We start from the raw sequence: 26,231 nt of genomic DNA on the forward strand, positions 1-26,231 counted from the left end.
TTGTATTGTATAAAACATTCAATTAAAAATGGACTGACTGACAATGGCAATTCCCATTGGAATATAGTTTTGTAGTATGCATACAGAAAAACACTATAAAGATGGTATACGTAAACAATGGTGGTTCATGGAATGTTATTTAAAAACTACTGAATAAATCAATTGATCACTTAAGGTTGAAACATACAGATTTGTATAAATTGATTATAAATATGCAAAGTATAAAGAACAACGTATGGATAACAGAGCCCCAGATTTAAATCCTTTACATTTGATATCGGCTACGCAGCCACAAACAACGCATATAAAGTTGTGTAATGTGAGTGTTTGGAATGAGACACATACACTGAATTGAATGGTAGTGTATTGAGATAATGAACCAACAGGAACTCTACTCTGCTACGTTGTGCTCCAACCATGATCCAATGGCTGCCTCGTTCGTCCTGATCCACGCGATGTTGTTCCTCACGGTCTCCAGGGCTTGCTCTCTGGGCATTTCCCCAGCGCCAGCATTGGGTCTGAGCTTGAAAAAGTGCTCCATCTAAAATACAGATATGGCCACATTAAGTATTTCCTTCCCATACTGGTGTCAAGTGTGTTCCAAGTGTGTGTTCTCACCTTCCAGAGCTCAACCTCTGTGTTGTAAGTGGTCGTGATTCGGCTCAACAGGCGGCCCAGGTTTCTGTCATTAATGGTGTATCTGTTGAAAATGTACAGCTTTGATTTTAAAAACATTTCAATGCTCCATCTCCTAAAAATAGCTTGTCTAAAGCAACAACGTTACCAAATTGATGTTGCGCAGAAATTCGTTTAGATAATTTAATTAAAAAAATGTATTGAAATGTATTACTACTGTTGTTATTATTATAGTTATTTGTATTATTATAATTATTATTATCATTATATAGTATTGCTGGTACAGTCAATTTGACAAATTTCAGCGAAAATCCCTGCTTCTCCGTTCCACTTTGGCACTTGGACTGCACGTACCTGTTCACCAGGTAGTCCCAGTTGAGGGTGGTCCAGTCCCAGGCCATGCTCCTGCCCAGTGGATTCAAGGACACGTACCGCACCACCGTGAACAGGTCCTGGCTCCTCATCACACTCTCATCCTTAGTGGTCTCCAGCAGCCTGGGACACATCACACACACACACACACACACAATGTTTCCAAGAAATATACACAAATAGAGAGATAATGTGTTTTTATATTTTTTTATGTTTTAATTTAGTAGATTCTCCATTGTGAACATCCATCAATGAGCATTAATCTGATAGAAAAGTGATCCTTTAATGTTCTTGCCCCCTCTATTTTAAAGTTTTGTACAAAAAAATGGCCTCACTGCTCCAATTTTTACAACCGTTTTGTCATTTAATGGAAAGCTGCCTGAGAGTTCTAGTGATAGTATGTACAACATGGTTGTTTTCTGTGTACATGTGTGTCTGTCGTTGGCCTTGAATGTACACATTAGTCTTTTTTTTTTCCGGGAGATTAGACAATTGTTAATCTCTCTATCACTAAATATACACATACGAGTGTCCATCTTTTATACTTGAGCTTGATAAATAATAATAATAACAATATACAATTTCCATTTGTGCACATAAGAGGAGGAGGCTTTAAGTTACTTGTAGAGAAGATTCACATCCTTCACAGATGCCAGGCCATACAACAGCTTGTCCTTCTCCTGGGCCAAGGAAGAGTCTTTGTATCTCTGGAACATAACGTTCCATTTCTCCACTGTGCCAGAGTTCCTCATCCCATAGCGGTAGACCAGCAGCCTCAGGTTCACCGCTACACGACTAAAGAGGGACAACATGGGATTAGTCTATTTGGAGCGCACATTAATGTCTCTATCAGTGATGTCTTTTAATTGAATGTGTGGTGGCATGACAGTGGTAGGACTCAACAACTGCATTCTGCGCAGATACCTGATATCTCCAGCAATCCACTGATCAAAGATCTCTGATGCCTGAGCTGTTGCAAAAGGATCCTCCATCTGGCAAGCAATGCCTAAAACGGTCTCTCTCAGTAATCTGAGAGAATTTGCCCAAATGAGTTACAGTATAAAAATAATAAATAGACGCTGAAGTTAAATCTACAAGTAGGCCTACATGATTTACTTGTCAACAAATCAAGTGTATTGTTGAGATTAAAAAAATAGATAATTTAAGTGAATGAAGTAAGCAAACAAATGAAACAACTTAAGTTTGTTGTGATGTATTTGCTAATTTAGTTTAAAATAATGAGAAAACCATATCAGAACTGAAGAAAACAATGGGTAGTATAACAGACTTCTTTCATGCCCTACCTTTCTGTCTGTGTCTGTGTGCCTAGATCTTGCCAACCAAGTTGGGTTGATATTGGAAAAACAAGGTCACGAAATAATTTCTGAATCATAAAATAAATATGTTAATAAGTTACATACGTAAAATATAAAAAGGATATGTCAAGCACTGAATTGATCCAGACTTAAATCAATAATTTAGTAATTTAGTAATGCATTCAATCTTTTATTTTATTTTATTTTTTTAACTAGATGGGGAAAAATAAGGTAACTTCACCTGAAATGAAGGGTACAGTGTTGTGTCTGACAACATGTCCCGTACGTAGGCGATGGAGGACGCCAGGCGATCCCACACTATATAATCCCTCTCATTGACCAAGTACTTGGTCAAGTTAAACGCAGTCCCATAATCTACAAGGCCAGCCCTGATGAAGAGAGAGGGGAGAGTAAGGGCACAACATGCAGTGGGAGGGAAAGGCCCAATGTGACATGTTTACAATCAATGTATTATCTACCTGGCCAGTGAGAAGACATCATCAATGTAACCGGTCCGATCCGCTGCATCAAACACCTGTTGAAAAAAGGTTTTTACTCCTCACTTCACTGTCAGACGAATTAACATTGAGTCCTAAAATCTGCTGCCTTTAGGACATGTTTGCATCCATTATCTGTCCTTAATTGCAAGTCAGCTTTTCCACAACCAGTTGCATTCCACACAACCATATTAACATCTAAATGTTTCCAGCCTTAAGTTGTTGTCCCCTATTAATAAATTATGCTCTTGTGCAATTATGATTCACTAAAAGTGAATATGCAGATTTAGGATAGATTACCGAGTGGTAGGTTTGAAATTGTAGACTTATTTGCATCCACATGTCTTGGTCATGGTTGACTCTGTAGAATCCAATGTAATTGTTGTTCACTTTGATAAGTTCCCCTGGGAGAGAATTGGTCTTAATAACATGACCTGAAACATCAGAATATCATCATTTCAGACTGCTGGTCAAACAAACCACATAAATTGCTTCCAACGTTTGAATAATTCAAAAGGCAATAGTACTTGAGCTAGTTTTGTTGAACATTGAAGATATTATTTCATTGCTACTCAAAACCTTTGCTTTCACTGGAAATGTCCACTTGTAGCTGCAATGCAAACAGAAAACACAGGATGTGCTTGTCAACTGCGGTCCATGGATCAGCACATTAATGCTCGTCTATCAGATGAAAATATTTTCTGGCAACAGACGGTACTACAGACATTTTAGTTCGATTTTTATAGCCGGATATTTTGATTAACTTTCAAAGAACTAACTTTAATTAACTTTAAAGTCTCTGTTGGGGAAAACGCTACAGCAGAAGGTATTGTCTTATAAATCAGATAATGCTAGCGGTTTGAATGGACACATCCGTGATCATTAAGGAGTTCAGAAGGAAGAGGTTTCTGAACCCGTTCAGTATATCAGACCCAAGAGATGACGGAGGCTGGCTGGGGTTGGCTTTGGGATCCAGGAGAAAGCGCTTCTGAGTCAAAGTGGCGACGGAGCCTGGAATGGAAAGGTCTACAACGGGGTAGCCCATCTGCTTGGTCCATGTGTCCATCACCTCTGCAACGGGCAGCCCATTCACCTGTGGGAGGAATCCAACCAATACCAGTCTGAATATGTTCGCTAAAACAGTGGCCCAGTCCGGAGATATCTTCTACCAGTAAATTATAATGAATGATGCTGGCATGTAATCGAAAATAGAAGATGACCAAATACAAACATACACTAGCAAGCGATGCCCAGAAGTCCTCAGTCTTGGCATTCTTAAATTGGTTATCCTTCAAGTATTTCTATTGGGAGAAAAATAAAATTACAAACACAACCTCCTTTTTATGTGAGCGAAGTACACAGCAAAATAAAATAGCAACTAGTATTGGAATAAGTTGGAAATATTTGAGAGTTATGGTAATGTAGATATTGTTATATAATAGTTAATTATACTAAACGACTTCGATTTGTGAGCACTTCCAACGACTAAATGTCAAGTGTGTCTATGTCACGTACCCGACAGCCATCTCTGAAGTTGTCTTTTCCCATCCAGTCCTCCAGCATCCGCAGGATAGACGCGCCCTGACACCAAGAACAACTCATCACAACCTCAGAACAGACCCCCCTGACACCAAGAACAACTCAACATCACATGGAGTGTACTGTGGTCTTCACAACATCTGGCTCCATTACATTTTAATTTATAGTTGGTATTCAATCGCCACCAGGTTTAAACGTTTCAAAATCAGGTGCTTTGACTTGAGGTGCTTTCTTTTTACAAGTAGCAGACAGATAGGTGGAAAGACATTCAAGTACCAGATATTATATGAAGACATTTTATATGTATGACACAAACTATGACACAAAAAAAAAGACCAGAAAATCAACATGACCATAGATTGTTAGGTTGTCAAAATGAGGTCGTTCAACACTCAATAGCAGGTAAAGTCTCATGGGCCCAATGACAGATTGTCATGTAAAAAAAAACATGTCAGAAAATTACAAAAGATAATTGTATGTGATGGATTTCAATTAGAAAATAATTCTCCTAAATTGCAGTTTGAATGACTTAAATGTGTCATTTAAGTCAGTTTATCCAATGGGCTTAAGGGCATTGATATGTCACCTTGCTGTATGATATGCCATCGAACACGGAGGTGATCTCTGCAGGTGTGGATACGTCCACAATGATTGGATGAGAGGACAAGAGGGCGTCGTCTACCATGACGGGCAGCACATCACTAATGAGCATGATGTCCCGCTGTTGGAAATGGAAACAACATTTTAGGGTGTTGACAAACTATCTTTCATCTATATTTCATATCTTTCAAAGCACCTTATATGTTTTATCTGTTCACTTGCACCTTATATTTCTACTTTCTACTTTCCACTACAATTATACTGCTTATTTATACATTTTATATTGCTTCGTTTTTATATATATGTCAAGGTTGTTTCTCTTTATTCGTGTTGTTACTGTGTGCAATGATGCTGCTACACTGCAATTTACCAGCTTGGGATCAATAAAGTAAATCTATCTATCTATCTATGTGTAATAAATATGAATGCATCAAATCATACACACCACACCATATTCTCAGGCTGCGATAACGTCTCCAATGACCTTAGTGGATGAGTTCACAACAATAACCAGGGCAGGAAAGCTCACCATCCCCCAGGTAGGTTCAGCCTTCTCCACGCCGATGTACTCAAAGAAACTCGCAAAGCCCTCATTCAGCCACAGGTCATCCCACCAGTCCATGGTCACGATGTTTCCAAACCACTAGGGACCCACATATAGCAGACAGATATAGATGTAGATAGATAGGCAGACCGATATATTTGATGTGCATTAACGCAGTATATCTACTTGCACCTGTGATTAACAGTGTTGAGTTTCTGTTAAAAAACCCATTAGAGAGGTTAAAACTGGAAGAGAAGTTAGCCATCAAACAACAGGACAAGGGGATTTATAGACCACAAGTGTGAGGCCTAAATGTGAAGCCTATATATATATATATATAATAATATATAATACAATATTATATACGTATATAATATGTACATATTTAAAAAAACATGTCAATTGTGGGTGTGGTCATACGCCAGTAGTTTCTGCCCCACTGAAATGTAGGGTCACCGCACTCTACTGATCTGCTCCCACTGTCTTCTCAGTCCAGTCAGTTGTAGTTGTTAGTGACATTTCTCATGACTGCTTGCTGGCAAATGATATGAGATAAAACTATCTATTATCTTATCTTACATGGTGCAATGTTCACTATCACAGAAACCCATCTTTACAGTACCCTGTACAGTATCAGCCTTCAGCTCTTTAACGCAGTCATAACGACGTTCACCTTGTGTGTCATGTGCAGATTTATTTCCTTATTAATTTGATAGAAAATGGAAATAAAGAAGTTGTGGGTCAATGTTTGCTGTTTCCGCGCAATGTAATTCAAATCAAGTTCTTTGATCTAATCTAAATTAGTGAGCTAATTAAGTCAATTATTTGTCCCAATATCTTAATTAATTGTATCAATAAACACTGTCCACTATTCCACGTCACATAAGGTATTATTTAATCTGTCTGGTTTACGAGGCCCAACGCGACCCAGGGCCTCGTAAACCAGTAGCAGGAGGTGACAACTCCCCAACATAAAGGTCATGGTTAACCGTCTCTGGTTAAACATTGCTGCTTGTTATGGCCCTTTCCCCTAGAGGTTAGACATTGGTGCTTTAATATGTTTATTTATTTATTACATTATAAGATGAGTGCTGCATGCAGCGCTCAACTATTGTTCTAAGTTTTATTCTTTCTTTCTTTCTTCTTTATTATTCTCTACAAACGTGGGACCTATCTCCTTCCTCAAATTTAAAATGTTCAGATTAGCTTGAAATTGTGCGCTTCTTTTCAGATTTTTAAAATATTTTATACTTTTTAAGATATTCTACTTTTAAAATACAATTTTTTACAATGGAAGTCAATGGGAGGACATCCCAGAGCCGTCCTCAATACATTTTCTAGTTATTATTATTATTTATACAATTAAAAACATAATAAAATCTTAATCCTAGTAAGAATGGAACTATAGATCATTAAAATGGGGTTTAAAATAAGTTTTGCCCTTCCTGTAATATTTTTGTCTCAATATCAGCGTTTCGTAGACATCCACGCTTACAAGCTAAACTGACGGCAAGACGTACGTTGTTAAGTGCTAAAATGATGAATGGTTCAAAAACACTTAGATCGTGGCTCCAAGCGGTAAGGGTTAGTGCAGAAGTGGAGTGCAGACAGGAGGAGAATATTTCGAGCAGAACGGTAGAAAGCAGTGACAGCGAGCAGAGCGCAGGTGGTATGTGGTTCTTAGAAATGAATCCATGACACCATCGCATCTCAAACATCATTTTACAGCCGAACACGCAGCCTTGTCATTACTCTTATCTCTTGATGATAACGATTAGAGGACGTGACGTCACCTGATGGACCAGCTCGTGGGCGATGACGCTGGCCACCCTCTGCTTGTTGTTGGAGGACGACTCCAGCTCGTCGTACAGCAGGTTGTTCTCGCGGTACGTGATCAGGCCCCAGTTCTCCATGGCACCCGTCCCAAAGTCAGGGATGGCGATCTTATCTGAATCACGACAACAAAGTGTAGACAAAAGAAGAAAGCGCGAGTGATTTGTATCAGGTGTTGAGGTGTTAATGGCTTTTACACCATGAGTCGGCTACGTACGTTTCCCAGGATTTTCTGTCTGGTATTAATAAAGTATTAGGATTGATTCCCTCATAATAGGAAATATCAACCCAACACTCTTGGTTGGCAAGAATTGCAATTGTCCAACTCCAGATATCTAAATGTAGTATTTTAGTGCTCTGTCTACAGTTGCCAAACCAATAGAGGGTAGCTTTCTTGATCGTTTTTTAACCGTTAGGATATATTTGTGTTATGGTCTAAAGTTAGACAGGGAATACAATGCACACAATGAAATGCATTGATTGTTTTTTAATATGGCATCCATTAATTGTACTCATTCTTTATTCAATATATTATTTTCACATTTATTATTTAATTGTAAATAAAAAAACATTCTCTATACATGAGGGAGGAGTGCGTACTTATGCCAATAGCTGGTATGGTAATGAACATTTTTATAATTACCTAGTTTTTTTATGGAGTACGTCATGTTGAAATATTCCTCAAAGTAGTCAAAGATTATTTTGGTCATGTTGGCTGCGTACTCTGCTGTTTTGATCTGGCTCGGCTGGGCATAAATCCTTAGCTGTGGAAAAAAAAGAAACAGGACAAAAATGTGTGTATGTGTGCGTGTGTGTGTGTGTTAATGTGTGTGTGTTAATGTGTGTATGTGTGTGTGTGTGGGTGTAGGCCTTGTCCGATTATTGTCACTAATTACAAAAGGACAAAACTTATTACAAAATAAACATCGTCACCTCCAGTAGTCTTAAAGACCCCCAGACCATCGGCACGGGACCAGGTACTACCCTTAAAGACCCCCAGACCATCAGCACGGGACCAGGTACTACCCTTAAAGACCCCCAGACCATCAGCACGGGACCAGGTACTACCCTTAAAGACCCCCAGACCATCAGCACGGGACCAGGTACTACCCTTAGGCTCCCTCAGGTCAGCCCCTTAACGCCTCCCTCAAGTCTCCTCCAGCCCCTTAAGGCCTCTCTCAAGTCTCCTCCAGCCCTTAAGGCCTCCCTCAAGTCTCCTCCAGACCCTTAAGGTGCTCTGAGGTTTGCTCCAGACCCTTAAGGTGCTCTGAGGTCTGCTCCAGACCCTTAAGGTGCTCTGAGGTCTGCTCCAGACCCTTAAGGTGCTCTGAGGTCTGCTCCAGACCCTTAAGGTTCTCTGAGGTCTGCTCCAGACCCTTAAGGTGCTCTGAGGTCTGCTCCAGACCCTTAAGGTGCTCTGAGGTCTGCTCCAGACCCTTAAGGTGCTCTGAGGTCTGCTCCAGACCCTTAAGGTGCTCTGAGGTCTGCTCCAGGTTCCTACAGATCTTTCAGACCCAGGTGCCCCCTCCCCCCTCCCTTTAGTCATTGCTCCCATACCGTTCTGGGCCCTGGACCCAGCCAACATCACTAGAGGGGTCTCCACCCCCTCGACCGCCCCTCACAGGAACCACAGGTATCGCTCTCTCCTGGGTTCAGCCATGTTTCCCCACCCAGGTTTCTGTCCTCCCTGCCCCGGTCAAACAAGGCATGCCCCAAGGCTCTGTGCTTGGAGCTCTCCTCATAACCAAACACATGCTTCCTCTTGGTGAAATCATCAAATCAGCCGTTGTAACATGTCCTCAGTTACAACTGCTCCACAGATGACTTGGTACAGAACACCACCAGGCCTTCTCAGTTAACATCAACATGCATAATAGGTGAGCTTCTATTAGAGCTGGCTGTAGAAGCGCAAAAGCATTTTTTTTATCACCCTACATGGTGTAAACCTTTTATTATCTGTTCTCTGACACATTTCTTATCTGTTTCACGTCTATTATTGCAGGGTGTATGAAAAAACAAAGACAAACTCACTGGAACGCCATTTGCAGAAATTCTTTCCACGTGGCCAAATTGGTGCACAGCAAAACAAACTAGATAGGTACTCATTGGTACCGACTTCTCAAATGTGGTTTTCATTTTGTTGTGGGGCAGTGCTTCTGGTGTCCCCTGTAATATCAAGGACAAAGGGTTACTGGCAATTTAACATCCAATGAGCTTAATAAAAAGAGACGAACCAGACATTATTCCACCAATGGTGAAACCAATGGTGAGACTTCCTTTCATATGAATGAGCAGCAGACTGACGGATATCTTGGTGACCCAGACCTATTCTGTCTTTTAATGCTACACAACCATACCTCTATTGAGGTTATTAGGTACCAGATAGAAGTTTTTTATTGAAACATGCTGTTTTTATCGTGTAATGCAGGAGTGGATTGCCTTCTCCTGCATTACCCGGTACGTTGGCCCTCTAGGACCATAGGCTGTTTAATGAAACAGAAACAAGAAATGTATCAAATGTTGGTATCAAGAAATCAAACATCCAGGCCTCCAAAGCACACAACGCTGATCCCCTGATTGCATTTTTTCTGTTTTGAATTTTCTTTCAATATTGACATAAAAGTGCCTGAAACACACTGGGTAAGAGCAGACTGACACACTGGGTAAGGTGAGCAGACTGACACACTGGGTAAGGTGAGCAGACTGACACACTGGGTAAGGTGAGCAGACTGACACACTGGGTAAGGTGAGCAGACTGACACACTGGGTAAGGTGAGCAGACTGACAGCAGACTTTGAGGATAAAGGATCTCTTCTTAAAGGTGTGACCTCACAGGTGTACCTTTTGGGGCATGTTGGAGAGCGCTTCATAAGCCTGGTCGTGGGTAATGGAGATCTGATAAGTCGACTTTTTGTTGGGTTCATCGAAGCAAGGGAACGACTTGCGAGCGTCTGTGGGCTCGTGATCCGTCGCTGCAATCTTTCTGATACACAAAAGAAAAAATCCAAACGTCTTACTGGTTAGGCAATAAAATAGGGATCATGCCATTCTGGATAGTCACAAGATTCACAAGATTAACCAACACATCACATACGATAAACACAGCAGCATATGATTAGCACTTTAGTAGAATTGATTCAGTTCACCGCGTGTGTACCTGTTTCATTACCAGGTATGTAAAATAACCATATTTATATGTTTTGGTAGCATTCTCACAATCATATCTGATACTGCTTTGATGAATTACAGCCTATTGTGTTGCGTTGTCAAATGTATATCAATGAACTTACTTGACAATCCCGCCTTCCGTGTAGACGACCCTGTAGAACCCAACCACCGACCCGTTGAGCCAGCCACGAAAGTCCAGGCTGAGGACGTACAGCTGCCCTGGCCCAGTGGCCGCCAGCTCCTCGGTGGCCTCCACCACCACGTACTCCTGGGGCTTGTATTCAAAGCACTCCTTCACCCCCACGCTCTTCGGAGCTCCTCGGGTCACCAGCTGCAGCCTTGGGACCGCTGTGACGAACGTCTCCCGGATGTGGAGCCACAGGTGGCGGGTGGGCCGGCTGACCTCCAGGCTGATGGCCACGCTCCCCTGGTAGACGTCCGCGTCCAGGTCGGGCTGCAGGTGGAGGTCATAGTGCACAGGCTTCACGTAATCAGGGAGCCGGAAATCCCCCCAGCCCCCGCTGGAGTCGTTGGAGGGCGTGCAGGGCCCCCGTTGGACGGGTGGCGGTACGGGGCCGGGGGTGGGCTCCGGAGGCTCTGCGCTGGGGTCCACTACGGAGCACTGGGGCTGGCTGAGCCCCACCCCGAGACCCACGGCCACGGCGGAAGCCACGACAGCGAGGCAGATGAAGGCCACATGCTTACCACGAATACAGTGGCGCTTGGCCGGCCCGTCGCTGTCCATGCTCTCCATCGTTCAGTCTCAAACCGTAGGGGGACTTAGAGCTCTTCTAACAGGTGCATAGGCAGAGCAGATCCGTATGACCTGCACTCAGAAGGGCACTTTTTTTGGAGTGCATCTCATTTATTTATTGTACAAAATGTGCAAAGTTCAATGACGTCTCCTGTCTCCAGAGTACAGCCCCTCCAACACACACACACACACACACACACACACACACACACACACACACTAAAAACGAAACAATTAACATGCAATATGCATCTCTCTCTCACACACACACATACACATACATTCACAGGGACACAAAAGATCAAATATGCCAACCGCACAAGGCTGTTTTGGGCTATTGCCCTGTTTTATCTTTATTGTCGGCCTTGTTTTTTAAAAAGAGATAAGGTCACCTAGATTCCTCACCTAAAGATTCCGGCTCATGTAATAATTGTGGTGTCAAGAACATTGCAAAAATTGGTAACTTATGAAGTGGTACATATAAAAGGAATATAGCTCTATAACAGGGCTATTCATAAAAAGACATTTAATAAGTAATTCAAAGTTAATAATGAATTATAGATATGTGTCCCTCCCACGAAATTCCTTGATAAACAAATAAGGAACTTAACCCTGTCATGCATGGGAGGAGACTTGATGAGAACTACAAAAAATAAAAAGTCAGCTTAAAATGTAACTGTCCTGTTTTAAAAGAGCATGAACTTCCATGCACTACTATCATCCATTTTCCATGAGTAAGCAAGCGAGTAAGTAAATAAGTAAGTTCCTCACTTAACATAAATGAGATCAACCACTCGTACAAAATGAAGAACAAATACCTAAAAACAAAATAACATGAACCCAGAACTTCAATCAGTAACAAGTAAGGCCTTTCACTTTTGATGTGCTTTGTTGGAGCTCGCTTCAATTGTCGATGACAAGAAAAGAAGGAATGTTTCCTACTCACGATTCCCAACCAAACGGAAATCTCAAGAGAGAGGGATGTAGCTCAAGACTGAGATCAAACGGAGAACCGCACTTCAATTGAGTGAAAGATGAAGACTGAGATGTTGCCCAACCACCAGTTGCTGTCCCGAAGTCTGAAGGTTTCTCTCTCTCTCCGTGGTGACTTGCACAAGTAAGTACATAGCCAAGGTTCTTAGAATCATGCTCCACACACAGGAAGTCCTTCCAAACAAGGTCCCTTGGCCCATCACTTGAAATATGAGACAACACAGCTGCAGTCTGGAGTGTTTATAGCTTCACACACCGAGTCCAGGTTTGGCAGTCGAAACCCTCAATTATCAGAAGAGCAGAAGACTGAAGCAGAGACAAATCTCTGCTCATACTGTTGAGCAAGCAACATCTGCTGACAAATTTTCTTCTTTTGGGTTTGTGAGACTCTGTGTGAACTCCAGCTCTGATCTAGAGCTGGAGAATTTACAGTTATTAATACAGTTTCTGGAATCACCCAAACCTTAGTTACCATCTAACTGCAAGGCATTAGGCAAGTTTGGGACAGCAAATGCCAAGGGAGGCACTTCTGTGCCTCCCTTGAATTGGCTTTAGATGATCAAAAGCATTTTCACATCCAAATGGTAAAAGACAAAAACATCTTCATCCTCTTCTTCATTTGTTTTGTCTTTTCCTATCTTTGCTTTTGTTCCCGTTGTCCAGCAGTGAGGCCACCTTGTTATAGCAGCTTCAGTGAGTTATAATTACTGATTGAAATGTGAAATGTCTGTAACTACCACAAAAAAAGGTGGAAAGAGCAAAGACAATGAATGTTTTCAGGCACGACCATGTCTTAACAGCTTAGGTTTTTTTTAAAGCACTTTGAATAACCACTGTGTTTGATACTGTACTATACAAATAAATTTGACTTTGACTTTGACTTTTAGATTTGGTAGAAACGCCGTCTCCTGATACAACCGATACAACTCCTGATACAAAGTACAGCGGTTAGTTGTTGGACCTGCTTTTTGAAGAAAAAATATATAATATATAATATAAATATACAGTCCAGGTTGTTTGATACTGCTACAAAAGCAGTATTAAGTATGTCACACAATCTGGTCATCTAGTGAGGGGGGGGGCTGACCCTCTGGGGGACAGACGCTCTGACTGAGGGACAGACAGACGCTCTGAGGGACAGACGCTCTGACTGAGGGACAGACAGACGCTCTGAGGGACAGACAGACGCTCTGACTGAGGGACAGACAGACGCTCTGAGGGACAGACAGACGCTCTGAGGGACAGACACTCTGAGGGACAGACGCTCTGAGGGACAGACAGACGCTCTGAGGGACAGACGCTCTGAGGGACAGACAGACGCTCTGAGGGACAGACGCTCTGAGGGACAGACAGACGCTCTGAGGGACAGACAGACGCTCTGAGGGACAGACAGACGCTCTGAGGGACAGACGCTCTGAGGGACAGACAGACGCTCTGAGGGACAGACAGACGCTCTGAGGGACAGACAGACGCTCTGAGGGACAGACGCTCTGAGGGACAGACGCTCTGAGGGACAGACAGACGCTCTGAGGGACAGACGCTCTGAGGGACAGACAGACGCTCTGAGGGACAGACGCTCTGACCCGCTGACTGAGGGACACATAAGCTTCAGACTCCCAGGCTGTCTCTGTTAAGTCATCGAGATGCTTTCTAGGGTCTCCCACATCGCATCACGTATTTATTAAAGTGTGTATTTCATGTTTTAATAATGAGTAATTATGTGTTTATTCATTTTACATTTGAATGAATGAATGAAATTCATTAGTAATGTATTCATGATTGAGTGACGAAGGTCTTGATGTGTGGCAACACAAACATCACAGATTAAAGTGTTATTTTTGTTAAGCAATATTTCCATTTTATTGTGTATTCAGGACTGACATTAAATTACATTTATCATCATTTGTTTGCAGTCAAGCCATACGCTAACTGACTGCCAAGAACTGATTAAAACATTTAATATTAGTTGATATATATATTATTATATAAAATATACTTCTATATTATTATTATTATTATTCATATTAGTCATATAAAACAGTATACTTGAACATGCTCTTTCACTTCCAAAATAATATAATATATACACAAACTATAATGCATACTTCCATAAGTAGCCTAGTCCAAAACATACTTGAATTTAGTTCAACTTTAGTTTTTTTTTTTTTTAAATAAAGTCTTCAGTAGTGTGGAGAGTGATTCCGTCTATTTCCTCCATGCTGGTGACGGGTGGTAATGCAGTGTGCTGGTGACGGGTGGTAATGCAGTGTGCTGGTGACGGGTGGTAATGCAGTGTGCTGGTGACGGGTGGTAATGCAGTGTGCTGGTGGCGGGTGGTAATGCAGTGTGCTGGTGGCGGGTGGTAATGCAGTGTGCTGGTGGCGGGTGGTAATGCAGTGTGCTGGTGGCGGGTGGTAATGCAGTGTGCTGGTGGCGGGTGGTAATGCAGTGTGCTGGTGGCGGGTGGTAATGCAGTGTGCTGGTGGCGGGTGGTAATGCAGTGTGCTGGTGACCTTTCTCAAAGGTTAGATTGTATCCGGATGATACAACTTAACGGATGTTTTCCGCCGAGCTTTGACCAACTTAATGGTGGGAGGATGTGCGTCTCCGATCACCCCGACCACCTTCAGCCTGATGTCTGCCTCGGCGACCCCCGCCGCGCTGCGCGCCTGGCAGCGGTAGTCTCCGGCGTCGCTCAGCGACAGCCCGCTCAGACTGATGATGGACCAACGCAGGCCGGCTGCAGGGGACGCCTGCAGAGCTGAACACATTCAGGTCAACATCGGGACCTCTTGGAACGCAGCGAAACAAAAGCAACAAAGAACACAAACTTTATGATTAAGCAATAGATCACGACAGGCTGTGGTATACGCTCATTATACCACAGTTAAGGGGCGTTGTCCGTCCCGACGCGCAGCGGAGGGGCGGCGACCCCCTTCACTGTGGTATAATGACCGTATATCACTGACTGAAGTGATCTATTGCTTTTATAAAACGGTTACGTAAGTATGGCGAAATTAAAGTCATAGACACCCAAAATTTTGAAAAAGCTAGAAAGTCGGAAAAGCATTTTTTTTTAACAAATACAAAAAAGTAGTCCCTCCTGGCTGCCGGCAAAGTGTACGCCGGTTGCCATGCAACAAACTGTAGCGTCCTTCAGAGAGAAGGCTAGAGACGGTAGCTCGGTTCGCCGGCAATTTAGCCTACTATCGAGTTCACTCGAACTCGATAGTAGGCTAAATTGCCGACCGTGTGCCTATTGCTTTACAACATTTCCACCCTCTCCATCAATCAACATGTTTTTAGGCTTCAGTGAACTATGCTATTGCTTTTATATATACATAAACAACAGTTCAAGTTAGGCGCGGGGTGATACTGAACTCTGTAAACTGAACGGGCGTCATAGCTGTGTGTATACGCTCAATATACAACAGTTGGGAACCAATCGGATCGCTTGATTTAAGCCCCCCGTTTTATAAGGTTGTTTTAAGGATGATTGAAGTCTGAATGTAACAACCAACCGGCTGCGGGGGAAGCAGCTCCGTGCAGGCGGAGCTGTCTTCTACTTTTATTTGCATTCTACACTCAAATTTAGATCTCCCTTAGAGTAGCCATGAAAGTCAAGTCAACTTTGTCACTTGAGTGAAATGTTTGTTATTCTGAATATAAATATAAGTTATAAGTTAACTTTGTGGTTAGTGAAATGTACTACAAGATACATTGAGACAAATGGTGAAAGGTGTGGCTCCCCGTAGGCACCCTAGAGGCTTCTTTAGGCTGCTCAAAAACTGATCCAAACTAGCCACTTTAAGTTGCCTTGGGAAAAAAAAGTCAAACAATTGACTGAATTGCTCATAATCGACCGCCACACACACACTAATCCCCTCAGCCATCCAAATAATCAACAAAGCAAAACCTCACAGATAAATGAAATAAATGACTCAAATGTATGTGTCTATCCCCCCCCCCTCCAAATGAATGTATATGTGTTTTTCCATGCTGCATATGTCAAATGTGTTAAATGTCTGATGTCATGTGTGTAAATGTCTAGGTGTTCTGGATTAGGTGTGGCACAAATGTGTGGAATGTTTGTCTGTCAAAAAAAAAAAAAAGCCTGGCGAAAAATGTATGAACTTATGAATGACTGTGAAAAAGAATTTCCCCATGGGGACATAAAACATACTTACAACTCTTTAGATTCTTTGGTAATGGTTCAATCTTTTCAGGGGTGTCTGGTGGACAACATCCTGCAGTACACACATGAGGCACATGCTCTGTTGGTTGATCTGTTACATTATCTCTGCATAGATGACATTGATTTATTACCAGAGTAGGCTGACGTTTTGATCCAGGTCAGAGTTGGTGTGGGGAAGCCAGTGGCATCACAGCGGAGGATGACATTACTGCCTAGAGAGGAAACGACTGTTGTTGCTGCTGGCTTGACTGAGAGCCGTACACAGTGGGACGTCTCCTTGCCGGGTACCTCCACAGTGGGCCCGTCGATAGACCTGCTGCAGGTCAACATCTGGTCAATCAGAACCACAAGGCTTCCCAGAGACACGGAGAAGGACCTGACCATGGAAATCTCACAGTTACACAACCAAGGGTTGTCATGGAGACCTGGGGAGCAGGAGCATGTGAGGTTAGGATCCGATCGAGGTACGATGGACAGTAGGATATTTAAACACATGTTGTACCTAGAATCTTTATTTTCACAAGCCCACCCTCTCGACCCGCTAGTGGGAACCACAGGTTGACCAGCTCAGCGGGCAACATAGTCAATCTAAAGATAAAGAAAAAGAGAGAGGGAAAAGAGACAGCAGGAGGAAAGAGAGCAGAGAATATCCACGTTAGAACCTGATGATATAACAGACCAGAAGCACATTAACCTCAAGTATCTTGAGGTACCTTAACCTCTGTACAGTCCCTATCTTGTGGAAAACATCTACAATTGTACCTGTGCCAAAACTGCCCCACAGACCCACAGAGTCTAATAACTTCCGACCAATAGCGCTGACATCACTGGTCATGAAGTGCTTAGAGCGTCTGGTAAAGAGGTACATTGTATTCCAAACCCACCATCTTATGGACCCCCTGCAATTTGCTTATCAAGCCTCCAGGGGGGTGGATGATGCAATTTTGACATTAATGCACCTTTTGCACACTCATCTTGAGAAACCTAAGACTCATGCTAAGATTCTATTTGTGGACTTTTCATCTGCTTTTAATACCATGCAACCTAAGATTCTTGCAGACATTTTAGCTAGTGAATTTCATCTTAATGCAGGTATTATTTATTGGATCATGGACTTTCTTACTAGTAGAGTCCAGCGTGTCAAAGTGGGCTCATCTCTGTCTGATGCGATGACAACATCCACAGGCTCTCCACAAGGATGTGTTTTATCTCCTTTATTATTTATTTTATACACAAACTCATGCACTAGCACTTTACAAAACAGGCACTTTATCAAATATGCAGACAACACAGCTCTAGTGAGTCTGCTACAGGATGGGGAGGTAGATCATGGGCCAGTTTTAGACTCCTTTTTAGAATGGTGCACTAGGTCACACTTAATTTTAAATTCCAATAAGACCAAGGAAATGCTAATAGATTTTAGAAAGTCACAGCAATCCACTGACACTTTCATCAACGGGGAGGCTATCCAGGTTGTTACAAACTACAAATACCTTGGCATTGTATTAGACAACAAACTCAAATGGGACTCATGGACTGACCTTTTGCACACTAAGGCTCAGCAAAGAATGTACTTTTTAAAGAAACTGCTTGTTTTTAATGTCAATAACAAAATGCTTCAAATGTTTTACACTGCTTTTATTGAAAGTGTTTTAACTTGCTGTATAATTTGCTGGTTTAAAAATGCCACTGAGTCACAAAAAAAGGCCATCAGAAAAACAGTTACAACTGCTAGTAAGCTACTTGGGATGACACTGCCGAGCATTGAGGTCATTGATAAAGACAGACTGGTGAGAACGGCCAATAACATTGTACGTGACTATACACACCCCCTGTCATGTTATTTTAAACTACTCCCATCTAGGCGTCGTTTCTGCCCACCCCTTATGACTAAGAACAGATCCAAATTCTCTTTTGTACCACAAGCTATAAAAGCCTTAAATCAGTAAAATAAGCTATCTTATGTCCAGCTGGCCTGGCCATATCCAAGGGTATGCAGTGTATTGTAGTGTGTGTCGTATGTTCTCCATGTTATGTCTGTTGGTGTCTGATGTATGGACTACTTGCTGTCATATGTTTGTTGTCCTGTCATGAAGTGCCTGGCGACTGTACCGCAAACCCAACTGCCCCCCGGGGATAATAAAGTTATCTACTACTACTACATTGCCTCTGGTTCGGCCTCTCTCTTAACTCGATCACCCGTAGTCACACCTTGACGCCCGTGTTCCTGCTGCCCACTCACCTGTTGCTGGAGAGGTCCAGGTAGGTGACGTTGGGCAGGAAGAGCGCGGCCTGGGCCGGCAGGCTGGACAGACGGTTGTTGTGCAGGCCCAGGGTGCGGAGGCGCGGCGCGTCCCTCAGGCCCTCCCAGGGGAAGGCCGACAGCAGGTTCCCGTCCAGACGCAGCTCGCGGAGGGACCTCAGGTTGAGGAAGCTGCTGGGGTGGACTGACGTGATGCTGTTGTAGGTCAGCCCCAGGAAGCGCAGCTCCGAGAGGTTGTAGAAGGCCGCGCGGGGCACCCGGGAGACCAGGGTGTTCTCCAGGCGCAGACGCACCGTGTCGGCCGGGGCGTTGGCGGGGATGTAGCGCAGCCCGGGGCCTCTGCACTGGACCCATCTAGCAGAGTGGAACAAATAGAAGGTTCCATACACAACATGCATTAGACAGTCATGATCAGCTTGTACTGGTGACCACTACCGTAACCAGACTTTTCAGTTGTTTAAGGCAGTGGTTCTCAACCTTTTTTCAGTGATGTACCCCCTGTGAAATATCTTTTCAGCCAAGTACCCCCTAACCAGTACCCCCTAACCAGTACCCCCTAACCAGTGCCCCCTAACCAGTACCCCCTAACCAGTACCCCCTAACCAGTACCCCCTAACCAGTGCCCCCTAACCAGTACCCCCTAACCAGTACCCCCTAACCAGTACCCTCTAACCAGTGCCCCCTAACCAGTACCCCCTAACCAGTACCCTCTAACCAGTACCCTCTAACCAGTGCCCCCTAACCAGTACCCCCTAACCAGTACCCTCTAACCAGTACCCTCTAACCAGTGCCCCCTAACCAGTACCCCCTAACCAGTACCCCCTAACCAGTACCCCGTAACCAGTGCCCTCTAACCAGTGCCCCCTAACCAGTACCCTCTAACCAGTGCCCCCTAACCAGTACCCCCTAACCAGTACCCTCTAACCAGTGCCCCCTAACCAGTACCCCCTAACCAGTACCCCCTAACCAGTGCCCCCTAACCAGTGCCCCCTAACCAGTACCCTCTAACCAGTGCCCCCTAACCAGTACCCCCTAACCAGTACCCCCTAACCAGTACCCTCTAACCAGTGCCCCCTAACCAGTACCCCCTAACCAGTACCCCCTAACCAGTACCCTCTAACCAGTACCCCCTAACCAGTACCCCCTAACCAGTACCCCCTAACCAGTACCCCCTAACCAGCGCAAAGCTTTTTTGTTTTGGCCTCCTTTGCCACTTGTCCCTTTGTGTTTTCTAAAGAATCTCCTCTACGCTTCAACCACGGCGCCATCGTTGATCCAAGTGATTGACAGGTGATGCCAGGTGGCATGTGACAGGTCGGGTCGAACCATCCCGGTATGGGGGGGGGGAGACTCTGGGTCTTAAGGATAATGAAATTGAATAGCCTACTGAATATACATTTCATTTTATGAACTTATACTTATATTTTCCTGAAATATTTATTAAATAATTATTTTTAAAGGAGTTTTGCATGGATGCTACTTTTTTAAAATATGTATATTTTAAAATCTCCCGTACCCCCTGGAGTGCCTTCACCTACCCCCAGGGGTACGCGTACCCCCATTTGAGAACCACTGGTTTAAGGTATTATATTATTATATTATTATTATAACAGTCATTTTGCAATCAGGAAGGGGGAACAATTTCTAAAAACAATTCAGCTTGTGCAGCAAAGTGCATGGATGGGCATTCATGACAACTAAACGTAGACACTTTAAAAAACGATCGCCTTAACGTGTATTAAACGCTGCAGCAGACTTCTTCCAAGAACAACCATGTTGAATGCAAAACTAAAACAAATATTGACACAAGCCTTACCCAACCTGAGCTCCGGCGTGCCTTTAACTGCATCAGAGCAGGCGCACTTGGAGGGACAAGAACCAACGGCCAGGAGACAACTCTGGAGAACCAATAACATCAGAAACATCCTTCAGCGCGGAGCTCCGACCGGACCCAAGCTCTTCATGGCTTCATGCCCCCGGTCCAGGTCTGCTCACTCGGGGATCTGCTCCACAGCACCTAGTGAAACTAAAGATTAGCAGGGATTAAGCAGGGTGCAACAAATACATTAATCCTGAGTCTTACTGGGAGAGTCCAGAACGTCAGACAGCATTAGAGACATGTTAAATACACAGCGTTAGAATATGCTATTCAAGAGACATGTTTCTTCTATTCTTTCATCTTTCATGGAGGTATATCTGACCCTATAGGATGAGTGACAGGTTGAATCCACCAGGTTCTAGTGACGTCACTCCCACCATGACGATGACGATGGCCCCGCCCCACGTCATACCCCCACGTGGTGCGGAAGAAGTCGGCGGGTCGATCGCTTGTTTTGATATCGTGTTATGCAGACACACAGCGTGTCAATCAATCATGTCCACCGCACAACCGCCAGTAAATGACCATCATGTCAATCGCCACGAGTTTGAAGGACATATGAGTGACAGCAGGTACCACGATCCGTATAGAAGAGTCCCACAGCAGCAGACCTACCAGGTAAACAAGCCATCGAGTGATCTGAGGAGCAGAAGTTAATGATTCTACTTCTTTAAAGAGCTGACAGTGTGTTGCATCGCGTCCCATCGGGTTAACAAGGTCCCGTTAAGATACACTCAAGTTGTGGTACAGTTTGAAAGCATGACGGTGCTCCTCGGATGTGTGTGTGTGTGTGTGTGTGTGTGTGTGTGTGTGTGTGTGTGTGTGTGTGTGTGTGTGTGTGTGTGTGTGTGTGTGTGTGTGTGTGTGTCTGACTGTGTATTACTGCCAACTACTGGCGACCAAGGTGATGCACATTCCTCACTTATGGTCAAGAAAAAAATTAAAGATAATATGTTAGTTATATGCCCCAATTAAAGCCCAGCTTTGATTTCTTACTTTCAGAACTATTGAAAGACACTTTTATACACTTTTATGTCATTGCCAACCCCAATGTCTCCTCGAACATCTGCATCCCACTCAACAAGAGGTGCAGCAAGAGGGGACTGCATCATCCCACTCTAAGTCAGTTTGGTCAATCCACATTCTCACACAAAGCAGCACAAGAACGGAACACCATTCCAGCTCACATTAGGGAATTGGACTCACATCCGTCTTTTAAATTCCACCTGAAAAAATGGTTCCTACACAATCAGATGTGTGACCATTAAAACATTTAGGCTCAGTGATTAAATCACACTTAGTGCGTGACTTCCCTTGTTACCACCTGCTTCCATTTTGCCACCTTGCTGTGTGTGTGTGTGGGGGGGGAGGGAGAGAGAGAGAGAGAGAGTGTGTGAGTGTGTGTTTTAAGTCTTTGGGAGGGTCTCTCTCCTCCCCGTGGGGGTGTGGAGGGCCCCCGGGCTGGTGGGAGGGTCTCTCTCCCCCCTGTGGGGGTGTGGAGGGCCCCCGGGCTGGTGGGAGGGTCTCTCTCCCCCCTGTGGGGGTGTGGCGGGCCCCCGGGCTGGTGGAGGGTCTCTCTCCTCCCCGTGGGGGTGTGGAGGGCCCCCGGGCTGGTGGTGGAACGCGGGTGACCATGTGGAGGGCGGTTGGTACTGCGTTACGTATGTTGTGTTCCAGGTGGTTCTCACTTCTGAGGCGCTGTCAGGCAGTAGGCACACTGGGTTGTGTTATGTGGACTTAAGGGCCCCTAGGCAAACTAAGTGTGTTGTTACTAAGCCTAGTTATCCCTAACCATTCTCCAGAGAACTTCTACTCTGCGACTCTTGCTAATTGACCTCCATATAATTACACCCCACCTACCGCCATACTCCTTGCCCTTCCAAACACCACACATTTTGAATTCGATATAGTTAGATAGTAGTCAGTAATCGTTATACTGCCATATACTGCCACCTACTGCACTGAAGTGTGAGGTCACAAAATATATATTTTTAATTATTTGAATGAAGCACTACCACATTCATAACATTCCTAACTTTGTTTCAATATGTTTTTTCCAGATTGTCCTCTCATCAAACCATTAGTATTTCTAACACCATGCCTAGATGACCATATATAGTTAGCCCTACTCTCAGATCCAGCAGGCCTAGTATACTAGCAGAACTTGTGGAGATGAGAGACGGCACAGGGCCTTGGCCACAGTGTTCCTGTATGGCTGTGGTAATGACCAATCATCAACGACTTGGGCTATCTTTTCATGATCAAGTTCAACATTAACACCGGACCTCTATTCCTGACCTTCTGCATATATTTCAATTGAATCAATCATTAGAATGAATAACGCACAATAACACAACTACACTTGCCTGTGGGCGGGGTACCATGAACTACCTCAATAGGCTTTGACATTCTGTTCCCACCTTCAGCCAGATACCTCTGTCACACTTAAAGGCCATAACCTGGGTATGCCCATTGAATGTCATCTTATTAAAACGCCAAATTTTCAAAAAGCGCTACCACTGTTGTTTTCACCCCACTGGTATTTGCCCAGTCCTTGACACTTTGTTATGGTCTGGTAGGTTTTCTGTCAACCACACCTGTGTTCTGGTTGTATATTAACAGTTAGTATAGTTAGTATGCAAATCTTAACATAACTCCCTTTTTGCTCAATGCCTCTTTGTTAAAAAGAACAAAAATATAGTTATTTGATCTTTGAGTGTACAAATGGACCACACATAAATTACCATCAGCAAGTTGGTTTTTGAGTAGAAATATTTGTAGGGAAGAGATGCTCGGCTCGGTCAGACATAAGCGGGGAGCAGTTAACTTGTTAATGCATTGTCTGCTGGTTTCATTTTTACCTTTCAGAACACCGAACACATGTCAGTATCCCACTTAGTACTGTATTACTTTGAGTGAAGTGTCAATTACAATTAGAACACTTGTACCTTTTTAAGATACGTTTAAGATCAAAAACCAAAGAAGGTTAAAAACAACTCAATCTCTAATAAAATTGTGATTTGGGTGAGATTACCAGTAGGTTTGAGAATGATCGAGCAACGACAATAGTCAATAGTATTGGCGGCATTGAGGCAATAGGGGCATCAAATTCTTAGGGCTCCATAAAGTCTTGGGCCGGCCCTGATCCTGCCTTTTGATGTGCGTCCAAAGCACACTGAATGAATGGTTGAACAAACATTAATACACAGTTCTTCTTTTACAGGACCTTCCAGACAGGTTTGGACCACGCAGCCCATCACAACCCAGGGCCAGGCAGCTATCTTCCTCTAGTTCAACAGCCCAATGGACCCTTCTGGAAGACCCGACGACCAGGCCACAGAAGGACGACTGTGAACGCATGGGGACTTTGTTTGGGATGCTCAACAAGTGCCTTCGTAGGATGGGCTTCAGCCAGATGTACTTTGGTGAGAAGATTGTGGAGCCGGTAGTGATCGTCTTCTTCTGGCTGCTGCTGTGGTTCCTCGGTCTCCAAGCACTAGGACTAGTTGGAACTCTCTGCATTATCATCATCTATATCCAAAAGTAAAGAAAATGTCTTCTCATATCATACATCACAAAGACAGAAATGGACATTGAAACGGCTTCTTAGACTGGATACCATTTTAAAATGATATGAGACAGTGGTTGGGATTGTGGGCAAATAGTACCTCGTAGATTTGGGAATTTAGCTTTTGTCAGTCAGCGATGCCAGTATATCGTTCAACATTGTCACTTTTATATCTGTGGATATCTATTGAAGTGTGCTGCCATGGCCAGTGGGGGCAGAAGCGTTCTGTAGCTCCATCGGAGTAACAAAAGGAAAAGCCATTGCATTACTTGATTGCATGTTAAAGGATCAGTTAAATCAAGGTTCAAAGAGTTCAGGAAGTCCAATATCTTATCTTGTAAACTATTTATCAATTAATTATCAGACTTTGACTTTTGTCTTACAAACCACTGATCAATGTCAAAGTTGTATTAATTGTAATTAGTTGCACAGTATAATAAAACAATCAATAACACATGGGTCAACTGTGTAAAGAAAAAAAAGAGTTCAATAAAGATGAACACCAAATATACTCCATGCCGAATGTCATGTTTTGCATTCCCTTGCTTACCAACAGGATGACAACATTGATAACTTCAGGTGGCCATGAGGGACACACATTTACAGCATGGACAGAATCTGACTGTGAAGACTAGTTGTTCAGAATGTGGAGAAGTTCCCAATGTGTAGAATATGTATTTTCTCATTTAAATTGTATGTATTTAAGTCCCATGATGGGTATGGTCCCATGTACCCCTCTGGGGTAAAAAATAAAAGCTGTCTGTAGAGGTCTTATAATGGTGGAGTGGTATAATGGAGTTTATCACCATTAAGTACAATACTTATATTTCATAAATTTGGCACAATCATGAATCCGAGGGCATGGTTTACAAATGCATTATGACGGAGTTACACATAAAGATCATGTTTCTACCATAGAGACCTAAAGCGTAAGTTAGATATATCTGTGGTGGTAGTTGCTCTCCTGGTTACATTTAGTTACATGGTAAGTAATGTTAGGGTATGAGGGCTGTCATCTAAAGCAGTGTAAGTGCTACATTTTAGTAACAGGGTAGGTACAATATATATTCATTATGATTTGACAGCCCAGACTGAACTGCACTGTATTCACATAAGGCGCTCAAAGGCGCGAGCAGACATTAAACCCCATACCCCAGTGAACCACTGGTTTATGACCACTATACGCTCTGCTCTTGTGTCATGAGCCCAGCTCCCAGGGCCTGAGAGTTCCCAGGTTGTAAACCAAGCAAGGTGAAGCAGCTTTTCCTTTTTATGCACCACAGAGCTGCAATATACTGTAAGGTCGGCCTCAACACTTATTTAAAATCAGGGCTCAATACATTTCTGTTTACCACAGCTTTTAATTCAAAATGTATGTCTACACTACATTTATACCCTTTTAATAAAAATACGTTATTTGTAAAACAGTTTACAGCGACCAATTCCCTTGATCAGGGATTTTTTCCCTTGATCAGGGATTTCTTTCATGGCGTTAATAGTTGCAGAGGGAAATTTAAACAGTGCAGGTTCAACTACACTTTATTAACCTGCTAATGTGCTATGAGATTATTATATTTGTGACTTTTAACAATTTGCAATTCATCAAATACTTAAAGCTCTACCATCTCAGCAGTAAGGCTAACTTTCACTCTAGCATGCACAAGAGAATGATCAATTTATGAACTTATTGATCAACTTAATTTGAGAAAGAGCCACGGTGCAGGTGGAAAAGTTGCAGAAAATTTCTTTCCAGCTTTGAGTTCCGGGAAAAGGACGAAGGGAGCGTCTTGTGAGGGTGGTTGGCGTATTTTCCTTTAGTTTTACCTGAGACTTCGGAACGAAGAGTACATTTCTGTGAGAGGATGTAGGAGGGAGCTAGCCATGCCTGGGGTTAAAGGTGGGTTGAATTATTTTAAATCAATCCAAAAAGAGACCTGTGTTCTGTTAGTATATTAACAGTCAGTTAGTATAGTTATTATACAATTCTTGCCATAACTCCCTTTTTGCTCAATGCCTCTTTGTTAAAAAGAACAACAATACAAGGACCTCCGAAGCCTTTGACCTTCTGTTCCCA

General features: G+C 43.3%; 3 protein-coding genes across 3 annotated transcripts; 1 reads left to right on the forward strand and 2 right to left on the reverse strand.

The window, feature by feature from the left end:
- Positions 1-17: 17 nt before the first annotated feature.
- On the reverse strand, positions 18-12,283 carry enpep (glutamyl aminopeptidase). The gene is made up of 21 exons (XM_084482467.1): positions 12,206-12,283; positions 10,628-11,331; positions 10,179-10,320; positions 9,369-9,503; positions 7,981-8,101; positions 7,298-7,452; positions 5,490-5,603; positions 4,947-5,081; positions 4,337-4,402; positions 4,057-4,122; positions 3,754-3,914; positions 3,349-3,431; positions 3,122-3,255; positions 2,804-2,859; positions 2,566-2,713; positions 2,313-2,392; positions 1,933-2,037; positions 1,630-1,803; positions 991-1,131; positions 619-700; positions 18-541 (listed from the first exon to the last, which is right to left on the reverse strand). Exons 2-21 carry the CDS (start codon positions 11,257-11,259, stop codon positions 392-394), a joined length of 2,880 nt encoding a protein of 959 aa, XP_084338593.1. The 5' UTR covers positions 11,260-11,331; positions 12,206-12,283; the 3' UTR covers positions 18-391.
- Positions 12,284-14,495: 2,212 nt separating this feature from the next.
- Positions 14,496-20,685, reverse strand: lrit3b (leucine-rich repeat, immunoglobulin-like and transmembrane domains 3b). Its single transcript, XM_084481665.1, has 5 exons — positions 20,532-20,685; positions 18,690-19,064; positions 16,950-17,035; positions 16,579-16,872; positions 14,496-15,013 (listed from the first exon to the last, which is right to left on the reverse strand). Exons 1-5 carry the CDS (start codon positions 20,633-20,635, stop codon positions 14,778-14,780), a joined length of 1,095 nt encoding a protein of 364 aa, XP_084337791.1. The 5' UTR covers positions 20,636-20,685; the 3' UTR covers positions 14,496-14,777.
- A 12-nt stretch (positions 20,686-20,697) lies between these two features.
- Positions 20,698-24,698, forward strand: fam241a (family with sequence similarity 241 member A). Its single transcript, XM_084482477.1, has 2 exons — positions 20,698-21,207; positions 23,813-24,698. The coding sequence occupies exons 1-2, from the start codon at positions 20,920-20,922 to the stop codon at positions 24,134-24,136; spliced, it is 612 nt and encodes a 203-aa protein (XP_084338603.1). The 5' UTR covers positions 20,698-20,919; the 3' UTR covers positions 24,137-24,698.
- The last annotated feature ends 1,533 nt before the right edge of the window (positions 24,699-26,231 follow it).

This window comes from Micromesistius poutassou (assembly GCF_964030765.1).
Source record: "Micromesistius poutassou genome assembly, chromosome: 17".
Taxonomy (NCBI): domain Eukaryota; kingdom Metazoa; phylum Chordata; class Actinopteri; order Gadiformes; family Gadidae; genus Micromesistius; species Micromesistius poutassou.